A 12,839-nucleotide genomic window follows, 5' to 3' on the forward strand; every position below is an offset into this window, starting at 1 on the left:
AGTGCTTTGAGCAAGATTTTGATATGAACTGATTTTTTTTTTTTAAGATCAGTTCGGTTACTGGTGTAGAATGGATCTGAGAGGGGCAAGACTGGAAACAGGAAGATCGATTAGGTGGTTGTAGAAATTCAGAGATCACAATGCCTTTAACTGCAGTGCGGCATTTTGCTCTGCCATCCCTAGGGCATGGCCTGAGGTGGCTAATGGAACTCCAGACATTATATCCTAGTTCTTGCCAGTGGGAAAGAGGGTGGGTCTTCAGAAAGGCATGTCCTTTCCCTTTAAGGACACTTTTCAGAAGTTACACTCACCACCATGTTAATGACCATAGCTGCAAAGAAGGGCTGGGAAATTTAGTCTTCTCCTGAGTGGCCAAACCCTAGGTAAAAATCTAGCTTCTATCTAGAAGTAGAGAGCTCTAAAGAACAATAACTTCTATTTAAAATATATTTTCTTGGCAAATATATACATTTATATTTGTAGAAACCTATATTTGTACACACACACACACACACACACATTTATCAAAATACTCAAGTAGCTATAAATGAGTTTCTTTCATTTGAAATAAAACTTCTGCTTCCTTGAGCTCCAAGACAGACTTTTGGACTTTCTCAGAGTTTATAGTCCAAGATTCAAGGAATAACTAGCTAAATGTGGATCAAGGAATTTGTTTTACTAGCAGCTGAGCAAACATCAAATAACTCCCCAGACATGCGGCTGTCCGTTCAAGACTGTATTGGAAAGAATTCAGTGTGGACTTGAGGTAAAAATGGTGCTTCCTACTCCCATACCACTACTCAACCTCTGGGCCCGCTCTGCCTGCATGGAAAACTTGAAGTCCACTCATTCAACCCGTGACCGGGGCTTCAGGCCTCTCACACACCTGATTGTCGGTGGAATATGGAGAGGTGGGGTGGGATACCTCCCTAACATGGAGGCCCTGCCTGGTCTTACCCTGTAGAGAAAAGAAGCCTGGGGTGTGTGGTCAGCACCCTTGCCCAATAAATATAGAGTTCTGACCTCCCCTAAGTAAAAGGTGGAGATCTAGGTAGAAAATATGCATTTTGGAACTCCCCAAGAAGGTTGAGGAATCCCCTCTTCTGTGGGCTGAAGTGAAAATATAGTAAGAGAAAGAGAAGGAGTTTTTCATAACTAAGACAATCAGAAAAGTGGAAGCTAAAGGAAAATTTTAAGGAGGGTATGGTGATGAGTATCTTGAGTTGGGCAATTAATTGCCTCAAAAATGCTTTATTTGGGTTATGGAAATACGGCTTTATTTTAAGCACACATCATATTATGAAACCTCAGCACAGGAAGATAAGAAATGAAAAAAACAAACAAATAAAAAAACCCAGCCCTGGCCAGTGTGGCTCAGTCGGTTGGGTGTCTCCTGGTGCACCCAGAGGCTGTCTGTTCCAATTCTCAGACAGGGCACATGCCGAGTTGTGGACTCCATCCCTGGTTGGGAGTGTGCAGAAGGCAGCCGATCGATATTTCTCTCTCTCACTGATGTTTCTATCTCTCCCTCCTCTCTCTCTAAAATAATCAATAAAAATACAATTTAAAGAGAAAAAAGAGTGAAATGTCAGGTGTTTTCAAATAATGCAAGTTGATGCCTTAATGCACTGAAAGAGAAAAGAAAGGGAAAAAAAAATCATGTAAGGACAGTGGCAGAGCAGGCTGGATGGGACAGTGGATGGAGGAGGCCTAAGAGGTTAGGGAACAGATGTCCCGTCTATAGAAACCTGTAGGAGTGGGTATATTATTAGGCCTCTGACACACTCAAGGGGTAATTTAAGGAAGGTTAACACAAGAACTATTTATAAGGTGTGGGCACAGTTAAAGGAACCAACCAGGGTGAGGAAGCTCTCAGGCACTAGCAGCTGTGGCAGGACCTGAAGGGACAGGGTAGAGAGTGGTCCCTGGAACCTGGCAAGAGGTTTAGCTGCCAATGAGGGTTCAGGTAGAGAAACACTGGGTTAGTGGGGAAGGAGATGGGGAAATCAGTGCTCTGACTCCTGTCTCCTCCTTCTCTCCTGTCTCTCATTGTCTCCCACTGGCTGGACTCACCGAAAGCCAGAGGCCAGGGACCCAGGCGCTACAGTCATAGAGCACCTCCTAGGACACACAGCATGGCAAAGAAGGATCGAGAGGGACACAGAAGACAGCCTGCGCAGTATTTTGGTGGAATGCAGGGTAGGAGGTTGTGGGAAAGAGGCTGTACTAAAATTCCTGCCACACTTCAATTAATTAATTGCCCCCAAATAGTCATTGAACTTTTCCTTTGCCAGGTGCTGGGGATACCAAGGAAATTGACAGAGACTTTGTTCCTGAGCGGCTCATAAGCCACTGTGGTTCCTGATGTCAGATGATGGAGGCTATGGGAGCCAGGGTGCCTGAGAGAGTTGGTGAAAGCTTCCCAGGGAGGTTGACATTGCTTTGTGCAGAACATCTCCAGGCGAGGGAGAGAAGACAGGCAACAGAGGGGCTAGCAGGGCAGGGCACTTTCAGGGTATGGCAGGGAAGATGTGAGGTTGGAATGAGGATGGGCAGGGCACTTTCAGGGTATGGCAGGGAAGACGTGAGGTTGGAATGAGGATGGGACAGAGTCTGATATCCGGACTCCATGAGCCAGGCTGAAGTTTGGATATTATCCTTTGAGTGGGCAAGTGGGAGTTAACAGAGTTTTCTGTAGGATGTTACTTCTTCCAAAGGATGGGAGCACTGATGCAGAATGCTTCCCCTAACACCTCCTTTTCTTTTCCCTCTCACTTCCCTCTCTACTTCTATTCCCCACCCACCACCTTATTTAGTGTTGTTGTTTCTGGTAGAGGAAAGCTCCAGGGTGAAGGGATTAATTAGGATGGATTTAATGTAGGGAAAAGAAAAAGCAACATTCTAGGTTTATAAAAAATGTCCACTTGGGTTGCCAGTAGGGCTTTAATTCGAGGGTTGGTGGAAATATCGGGGATGCTGGCACAGAGACTAAAGTGCATAAGGAGCCAATGCTCTGTGGTCAACCACAATAAAATAAAAATGAGGAATGATTTCATGACAACTTGAAAAGTTGTCTGAAAATACTATCAACATACCCTGATGTCTGTTATTGTGGATGGCAACACAGCAAATGTTGAGCCAGTGGAAACACAGACACACACTCTCACACCACTTTCCCACAAGATGATAGGCAAAGAGAAAACTCTTTAAGAGTCTGGGGGCAAAGTCCTTTATCCAATTATTCAAACAACCATCTTCTATCTACACTTTTATTTTATACCCCCTTTACACCTGTTTAATTAATCCTAAACACGGTGCTGACTGCTAATTAAACAGCCCTGAAAGTGACTGACTGAAGGTAGTAATTTGAGATAATTAGTTTTGGGTTCAAACACTCAATTTTCACACATTGTGCTCCTTTTTAGAAAGGGGTGGCTCATTATTATAGGCAGGGTGGGGGTTGTGTAAGGCATTTTACTGATGGACTCTGAGTAGCTCCTCAGCATTGGACTCTGCATAATCCTCTGTGAAAGGTAATTCAAGGAGGGTTAACAAAAGAATGATTCTTAAGGTGTGGGCACAGTGAAAGGAGCCAACACAGGGTGAGGAAGCTCTCAGGCACTAGCAGCTGTGGCAGGACCTGCAGGGACAGGGTAGAGAGTGGTCCCTGGAACCTGGCAAGAGCTTTAGCTGTGGATGAGGGTTCAGGTAGAGAAACACCAGGTTGGTGGGGAAGGAGATGGGGAAATCAGTGCTCTGACTCCTGAGGGACTCACCGAAAGCCTGAGGCAAGGGACCCAGGTGCTACAGTCCTAGAGCACCTCCTAGGACATGCAAAAAAGCAGGGCAGAGAAGGCATGGCAAGGAAAGATGCCATATCATTTGCTATAGAATGCTCCCCTGCATACACGCGCGCACACACACACACACACACCATTCATCTTCACAGAATTCCTCCCAAAGTGAAGGTCAAGCTACTGAATATGTTTCATTGGAACACAGAAATGCACATGCTCTTGATCTCTGGGAAAGTTTTACCTAGTGAGGGGTAGATCTCACTGAGCCATCTATTGTCTACTTCCAAGGTCCTCTAGAAGCAAGCATAAAAAGGTGAAAAAGGTCCAAGATTTGGTGTGTGGTTAGACATGTGGAGGTGTGTCCTTGCTGAGTGGTCATGTATTGCAAAGACACAAAGACTAATCAAGGGAACAGCCCGCCGAGAGGTGGCCAGTGTATCTGGCAGAGAAAGCAAAGGAGGCAGGTCAGACTCGTTTTTGTGAACCCACAGTGTTAACAAGCAAGTTCACTTGGTCCCACTAGGATATTAGGACCAGGAAGAATTGGGGGTTAAATAGGCTAACTCATTGCTATAGTCAATAGAGAGAGATACAGGTTGTACAGAGCTGGATGGACCCTGCAGCACCCTGGAGAGCTCCAAGCACATTCTTTTACTTCTGCTTCCTTTGTAACTTAGGCTTTTTTTTTTTTTAATTTTGAGAAGTTCAGTGTCACTTCCCTGCCACCATTATGGAACAGGACTCTCTAGATCAAAGGAACCCAGATGTTGAGAGCTTTACACAGATGTGAAGAGGAGAATCAAAACCTTATATGGATTTGGAATCATTGGCCAGGGGGTGGTGGATGAGGGTTGGATCCCAGAGTGTGTAGGCCTGTATGGGAAGATGGAACTGCAGGCTCTCTGACATCAGGGCACTGACATTGGCTGCAGGATCTGGTGGAGAGCAAAGTTAATTGTTTTATGTATGAGCCAAACTTGCACCTTCAATTAAGCACCCTGAGTTAGGGCACCTTGTAGTCATGTTGGCCTCTGAACGTTCACACCTCAGCATGGTGGCAGAGGAGTGATAAGATACACAGTTGCACAGCTCACCCTCCCAAATTGCCCTAACTACCTCCTCCACTGTGTTCCCACCTTTCTTCACCTTCAGTCTTAAAGACACTCTTAAACTCCAGATCTCCCAATATTATTGCCCGCTATTTAGTTGCTTTCATCCATCTCACAAGAATCTCAAAAGAGACAAATCAGAAGTTAAACTTATTTTTTTTTGTCTGACAAATCTCCTTTATTTATTTTTTTTAAATCTATCTTGGTAAACAGAAAATATCAGGGATCTAGTTACCAAAGTCATACAACTGAGAGTCCTCACCTGCACCTTTCCTTGTCTTTCAGATACATATAGGTTCTACACCTTTCCTTTCCCCTTCATCACTCAGCTTCTCTCTAGCTTTGCAGTTTTATTTCCTGACAATCCTCCCCTAGTGCCCTACATTCCTGCCATCTGAAAAGCTGCAGTCCCTGGGATCTGCCATGCCTTTGCCCTCTCTGTACATTTGGAATGCAGTCCCCGTGGCTGCGATGCCCAGTCCTGCCTTGTTGGCCAGATTCCCTGCATCTTCTGTACCCCATCCGGACTTCATGTGCTTTCTTGTACTTCTTTAGCAACATGTTTTCCTCTGTTAGATTGAGAGTCCTCACTTGGATATATGAATGAATGTTGCATTTTAAAAGTTTTTCAGGGGGAGATTTGTGGCATGTAGTTAATTTGTTACTCCGTTTGAATATAGTTAGGAGAAATGACCTAAGATTTCTAGCTTTGAAAATCTTCTAGCAGTTCACCCCCTTTTATAATAGGAAGTCTGTTTTCCCAAATAAATTATTGTATGGGTTCCTGTTTTGTAATGTTCTTTTGGGAATTTGGAAAAATGTTTTTATTAGAAGATACATGGTTGGCTATTCCCAAAACTTTTTAATATTAATAATCAGTGAATAGACTTGCAAAGATCTTTATTTAAAATAATTTACCAAAAATGTAATATTAAAACTGAAATGACATCAAGTGTACAAAAAAAATCTCATATTAAAGTCTCTGTTTGTCATTGTGTAGCCTTTCTGTCCTAAAGCTAAAACAATGTCAGAGGTTGACCTTTTTTGAAACATGTCTATACCTTCACTGCTGCTTCATTTCTGCACAGATCTTATCACATACAGAACAAAAAAGCAACAACAACAACATCAAGCACAAATATTTTGCCTTCAGAAACAATGGAATCCGAAGCAAAACTACATTCTTTCTTGCTGCTTAGAAATCTTATATAATAAAGAGGTAATATGCAAATTGACCATCACTCCAACTCACAAGATGGCCACCCCCATGTGGTCAAAGATGGCTGCCACAAGATGGCCAGCAGGGGAGGGCAGTTGTGGGCGACCAGGCCTGCAGGGGAGGACAGTTAGGGGCAACCAGACTGGCAGGGGAGGGCAGTTGGGGGCGACCAGGACAGCACGGGGGAGCAGTTAGGGGCGATCAGGCCAGCAGGGGAGGGCAGTTAGGGGTTACTGGGCTGGTAGGGGAAGGCAGTTAGGAGCAACCAGGCCTGTAGGGGAGGGCAGTTGGGAGTGACCAGACCTGCAGGGGAGGGCAGTTGGAAGGGACAAGGCCTGCAAGGGAAGGCAGTTGAGGGAGACCAGGCCTGCAGGGGAGGACAGTTAGGGGTGACAAGGCCTGCAGGGGAGGACAGTTAGGGGTGACCAGGCTGGAAAGGGAGGGCAGTTAGGGGTAATCGGGCCAGCAAAGGAGCAGTTAGGCGTCGATCAGGCTGGCAGGGGAGTGGTTAGGGGGTGATCAGACTGGCAGGCAGAAGCGGTTAGGCGCAATCAGGCAGGCAGGCAGGTGAGCTGTTGGGAGCCAGCAGTCTTGGATTGTGAGGGGGATGTCCCAGATTGGAGAGAGTGCAGGCTGGGCTGAGGGACACCGCCCCCCCCCCCCCATGCATAAATTTCATGCACCGGGCCTCTGGAGTACTTTGAAAGAAAGTGAGCCTACAGACCAATGTAAAAGACTTTCTAATTACATTGTTGCTCATAAAACCTTATTGCAACTTCAAGATGCTGTATCTAGGTTTCTGATATAGTTTTGGCTGTGCAGTCTCTTGTGACAATCCATCATTCCGCATGATTCCTCACGGGCTGAAATGACCTGTCATTTGTTTTGCAGATACCTCAAATCAGCTATGCATCCACAGCCCCTGAGCTAAGTGACAACACCAGGTATGACTTCTTCTCTAGGGTGGTCCCGCCTGACTCCTACCAAGCACAAGCCATGGTGGACATTGTGACGGCCCTGGGATGGAATTACGTGTCGACACTGGCTTCTGAGGGCAACTATGGAGAGAGCGGTGTGGAGGCATTCACTCAGATTTCGAGGGAGATTGGTAAGCATTTATTTATCAGTGATTGTATTTGGAGGTGACAGGTTGTGGGAGTCCTATCACCACCAAGCACTTTCTGACCAAGCACTTTCTGATCTGTATGGAGTAATTGGAGCTCCTACAGATGCGTGACCTGGGCTGTCCACTTGAGGGGGAAGCTGGGTTTATTATAAATGTTTGTGTTGTTCATGGTCCATCAAGGTGACACTTTGGTGCTAATTCAGGAAATAGAGCTTCTGACTCAGGCAGACATTTTTAAAAGTTGTCTGTTTTGACAAGGGAGTTTGCTGGCGCATAAGAGCCACTGTAAATTTGAATAAATGACATACTTTTTGATTGTTCTAGCTGGAAGTTTACATAAGCAAGTCATTAAATAAAAAAAAAAAAGCAGTGGAATTTACATCAAACTCTAGAGGGATTAAGACTGGTAATCATTTTAAAACAATACTGAAGGAGCCCCCAGGGCTATGCTTCAGTGATATTCTGATTGTCATATTTGACTTCTTGCATTTTTAGTCTTACCTTAAACACTGAAGCTTACAGAGGGATGAAGGGCAAACTGTAAAAATTGTGGGTTAGAATAAGGTGCTGATGAACTCCATGCTGGGCTTTTTCAAGGTGCTTATCCAAATCTCTACAGGCGTCTCACCAGGTGCATGCTTACTTATGAGGTTGTAAATCCATTCCACTATGTAGGAAAGAAGCAGAACAAAACAAAACACACTTAGAGGACAAACCTTATTGCTGATTGGTCAACAACACAACTTTGTCGATGAAAGGAGATATATTACTGTTACTTAACAAATACTCTTAAGAACCACTGAATAAAATTTACATATCTTTTCCTGTAAGCGTAATATTTTGTGGAAATAGTAAAGTGCCTATTGGCTATTTTGAACTTGAAAGAAGAAACTATGTGGATAATTTCTTGTCTTTCTTGGAGACTTCAACTCAGGAAAAGATCATGGAAGTGATTTGGACTTATCCATAATTAGCAAGGACAAAGGGTTATTGGAATAATTTATTGGAATAAGGTCTTCTCTTGAAAGATTTGCAGATGCCTGGGATCTGTTTTGCATATAATAGGGCATGAAGATTTATTTTACACATTATTTGGTATGTTTATAATTTGTTCCAGTGCCGTGTTGCTGCATAAGAGCTAGAAAAGGCAAAAAGGCCTGGTGTTGCTGGACAGATTAGATTCTTTGACTTAATCGACCAGCTATTCACACCTGTTTTTAAGTGTCCACGATGCCATAATGTTTGCTCTTTGGAATTTAAAATTATATTATTATTGCTATAAAAATGATTCAAAACACTTTAAATGCTGGCAAGTTATATTACCTTCTTGGATAAGAATGCCAAGTTTGTCTTTAGAGGAAATGCTCACTAAAATGAAAATAATAGCTTCTGGAATTAGGATTAATGCATTATTTATGCAATGGATATCAGTTCTCACCAGAATGATAATTCAACAAGAGAAAGGAAACTAAGAGAGTATGTATTGAAATTCCAAGTCTTCTGTGGCGATCCTATGTACTCTTCAACTACAGGACACATTTTGTGTGCATGAAACAGATGACTATGAAAAATTAAATATGGGACATAATCTCCCAATTGTTGGAGAATCTGATAGAATGCATTGTTCTAAAAGTTAAGTGAGATTGTAGTTTTATTCTTTTGACTAAAAAAAGCAATACTGGTTTCAGATTTTGTGGAGCATTGCTAACTTTGGTAACATTGTCACATAAAAGGATTCAGATGGTGCCATTCATTATTCCCATTTCTATCTTAGCCATTATTATAGGAGAAAACAATTTTAGTGCCTTGTGTACGCTCCTGATGAGTGCAATGTGTTTCTTCTATGTTGATCCTTTCAGTATTCTGAGACTTGATTGGCTGTCCATTCTATTTCCGTTCTCACTTATCTAGGGATGGAGGAAGGCTGGATTGTCAATTAATATGCAGAATGCTGAAAAGGCCAAATTAGTATCACACTAGAGTATGCCACGGAATATATTAAATATCAAAATCATTCCTCATTTTAATGACAAAGATTTTATCTAGAACAGAAATAGCTGAAAATGAAACCTTTTACATGACAATGATATTAATGTGGATGGCAAATGGTAGCAACTTAACCCATTCTGAAGTGAACTGATGGTTCTAATGAAAATTCATTAGTTCTGTAACATTTGCTTCTCTTACTATAATATCCATGACATCTTTGTCACCATGTTAATAGTGTGTTTTCAAAAATTTTAGTATCTTGACTTAGGAGTCAAGTAATAAATTTATTTTCTGGAGTGTCTGCCTATTAATAAAATTATGTATTTCCCAGCTCTTATAAATGTTCCTGTACTCTGTTCTGAATTTCTTCCTTCAGCAACATTCATTACTAAGAAATTTCAATGTAAATTGAGGCTTCCTATGTTTTAGCTCTGATTAATTTAGACAAATCATGGAATATACTGAAATGAAAATCTGTTTAGTGATAAATTGCTTGTATGGTTTGATTAGAACATTTTTCGTTTTGACACAACCTGAGACTTGGGCACGTGTATTTCATGAATCTTGAACGAAGTTATGAGTAAGTGATGGTCATGAACAGAGACTCCAGTGATGGTTCTTCTCGAGTCAAGATCCTTCTGAGGGAGACAGGGACAGGAGCTATTTGACCAAATAAAGACAAATAGCTTCTTGGTACCCTAGCTGTTATAATCTCCCCACAATGCATCCTTTACTGCAGGATTTTCACTGGAGAAGGCAACAAAATATATTTGAGATCATCAAATAGCACAGTTTGAATGAATCATAGTTTGTGTAGTGAGGTATGGGAGACAAAATAAGAAGGCTTGACATGGACACCTAGTGGAGTATTTTACCCCATAGGGTGGTAATTTTACCTTTTATGTGCCAGACGATGGAGGAAAATGCTGAGGAGCAAGGGATCTATCAGGATTTGTATTTAAGATTGTGCAAGTGAGAAGTGGAAGATAAGGGGACCAGTTGAGAGACCACTGTAATATCAGTCTCAGTCTGATAAGTAGGAGAAATGGGGAGATGTTGGACAAAGCATATAAACTTTCAGTTATGTAGCAGATATAATGTACAGAATTGTAACTATAGTTAATTATTAAGAGAGTTGATTTAACTGTTCTCAGCACGCACACACAAAATAGTAACTATGTGAGGTAATGCATATGTTAACTAGTTTGATTGTGGTAATCATTTCACAATGTTTATGTATATCAAAATGTCATTTTGTACACCTTATATTTATGCAATATTTGGTTGTCAATTATACCTCCACAAAGCTGGAAAAAATAAAATTGGTATACATGAAAAAAAAAAAAAAGGCATGGGAATAATGGCAAGACTTAGCAATGGAAAGCTAAGAGGGTGGCCGAGTGTTCTCTTCTCTTTTTAAAAAATCCTCACCTGAGGATACTTTTTTCCATTGATTTTTTTTTTTTGAGAGTGTAAGGGAGGGAGGATGGGAGAAAGGGTGAGAGAGAGTGAGAGAATCATCGATGTAAGAGAGTCACATGTATTGGTTGCCTTCCACATGAGCCCTGACAGAGACTGGGGATCAAACCCTCGACTGAGGTATATGCCCTTGACCGAGAATCGAACCCTGGACCCTCTGACTACTGAATCACACCAGCTAAAGCAAGTGTTCTTTTCTCTTGATGAGTTTATGGCCATGGGAGGGCCCTCAGTCCCCTTGAAAAATATTCTCTTGATGGGAGATGGTAGAAGTTCTTGTAGAAAAATTCAAGGATATCGAGCAGGTTTTCATAAGAGGACAGGAACTTTTATGAGCGGAATAGCTGATTGTGTGTGTGGTACAGAGAATCAAGTAGTGTCCTGGAGAGCGGGTATATTAGTTCCCTAGTGCTGCCATAACAACATACCAAAACCCAACAAAAATGTATTGTCTCAGTGCTGGAGGCTGGAAATTTGAAGTCACAGTGTTAGCAGGGCCATGCTGCTTCTGAAAATTGTAGGGGAGAATTCTTCCTTGAATCTTATAGCTTCTGGTGTTTGCTATTAATCCTTGGTATTTATTGGCTTGTAGACACATCACTGCCACCTCTGCCTTTGTCATCACATTTCTCCCTCCTCCCTTCTTGTGTATTCTCTTCTTGTAAGGATGCCAGTCATGTTGGATTAATGACCCATCCTACTCTAGCATGACCTCATTTTAACTAATTACATCTGTGGTGAACCTCTTTCCATATAAGGTCACATGCTGAGGTACTGGGGTTAAGATATCAGCATATCTTGTTGGGAGACATACGTTAATACCCATTAACAGGGGGTAATAGTGAAGAAGGGTGTACTTAGGGAGATAATTTCCAGTGACAGGGGTGGGAGTTAGACCAGAAGGACAACAGGTTAGCAATAAAGATGAGACCGAATTTTGTTAATGGAGAAGCCTGTAACATAACCAGTTCTGAAGTTCCTTTGGAGTGTTACAGAATTCTACTCGCCCAATCCTGACTACTTGGGTAGATTGGGTTATCTAATAGATAATTCAGGGTTCCAGGCTGGGGAAAGTGATGGGATCCTAGTGTCTGACTTTCCCAGGATCCTAGGTAGTCAAGAGCTTCCCAGTAGGACTGCAGTGGGCACTTCCTGTATAGTGGTGCACTCGCTTTTCCAACCCCCTGTCTTGTGTGTAATTCCAAGATGCTGTGCTTGTTGATGACACTTGGAAAATTATGGACATCCTGAGTTCTTTCTGGCCTAATATATCTTTATGTGCCACTTTGGTCTCTTTTGGCTTGAGGGAAGGATATAGCTTAGTTGCTGAGGGTTGTTAAGACTTAGCTATCACCCATCTTACACACCCTCAGTTGATAGGACCATAGTCCGATATTTATGTCTTATTTTAATTATTTGGAGTGATGTTTTCATTGGTATTGTCATAAGGAGAATGATAATATAGGCTCATGTTTTTCCATCATAAGCTCTGGGGCTTGTGGCTTGTGACTCAGACAATGACTTCCTTGAGTCTTTAGACAGGTTATTTCACTTCTTTATCTTCCCTTATTGTATTATTTTTTTAAAAGAAGACAGGATAATAAATGTTAATACTACCACTGTCATTATAAGGGGCAAGGAAGCTAAAGCTTGATCTTTGAAGATAAAAGGCATTTGTGAAAGCATTATATTTTTTTCAGTGTAGGTTTGCACAGTGTGGCAACACCTCCTTTAATCAGTCATCACATTTATGAAAGATTTATTGAAGATGACAGGCCTGTAAGTCGTCATCACACATTATGGGGGGCAGAGTAGACCTGATTCTGTCAAATCTTCAGCAATATGTGACTTTTTCTCCCTAATTTGCAAAGGCCTGGAAGCTTCTGACTATTGTCTGACATGTGTTCAGAATCTTAAAATCTCAGATTTGGAAGGTACCACAGAGGTCATGGAATTGGCATAGTCTGTTTGAAATGTTAATGCTATAGACCAATTCACTTAATTCATTTTTTTGTATATAAAATTACACTTGCCAAAATGTTTAATAGTGAATTATTTTTGGTGAGGGTCAAACAATAACGTGAGGAAAATTCATTCCTGTTATGTAATTGAAAAGTGCC

The 12,839-nt window shown here is 41.9% G+C and overlaps 1 protein-coding gene across 2 annotated transcripts in view; it reads left to right on the plus strand.

The window, feature by feature from the left end:
- GRM8 (glutamate metabotropic receptor 8) overlaps positions 1 to 12,839 on the plus strand; it is a 722,933-nt gene that overhangs the window by 131,206 nt on the left and 578,888 nt on the right. For both annotated transcript variants that reach the window (XM_008154053.3, XM_054726441.1), the window contains exon 2: positions 7,017 to 7,233. In XM_008154053.3, coding sequence (XP_008152275.1) covers positions 7,017 to 7,233 — 217 coding nt within the window. The remainder of the gene's footprint in view (positions 1 to 7,016; positions 7,234 to 12,839) is intronic.

This window comes from Eptesicus fuscus, chromosome 14 (genome assembly GCF_027574615.1).
Source record: "Eptesicus fuscus isolate TK198812 chromosome 14, DD_ASM_mEF_20220401, whole genome shotgun sequence".
In the NCBI taxonomy this organism is placed as follows: domain Eukaryota; kingdom Metazoa; phylum Chordata; class Mammalia; order Chiroptera; family Vespertilionidae; genus Eptesicus; species Eptesicus fuscus.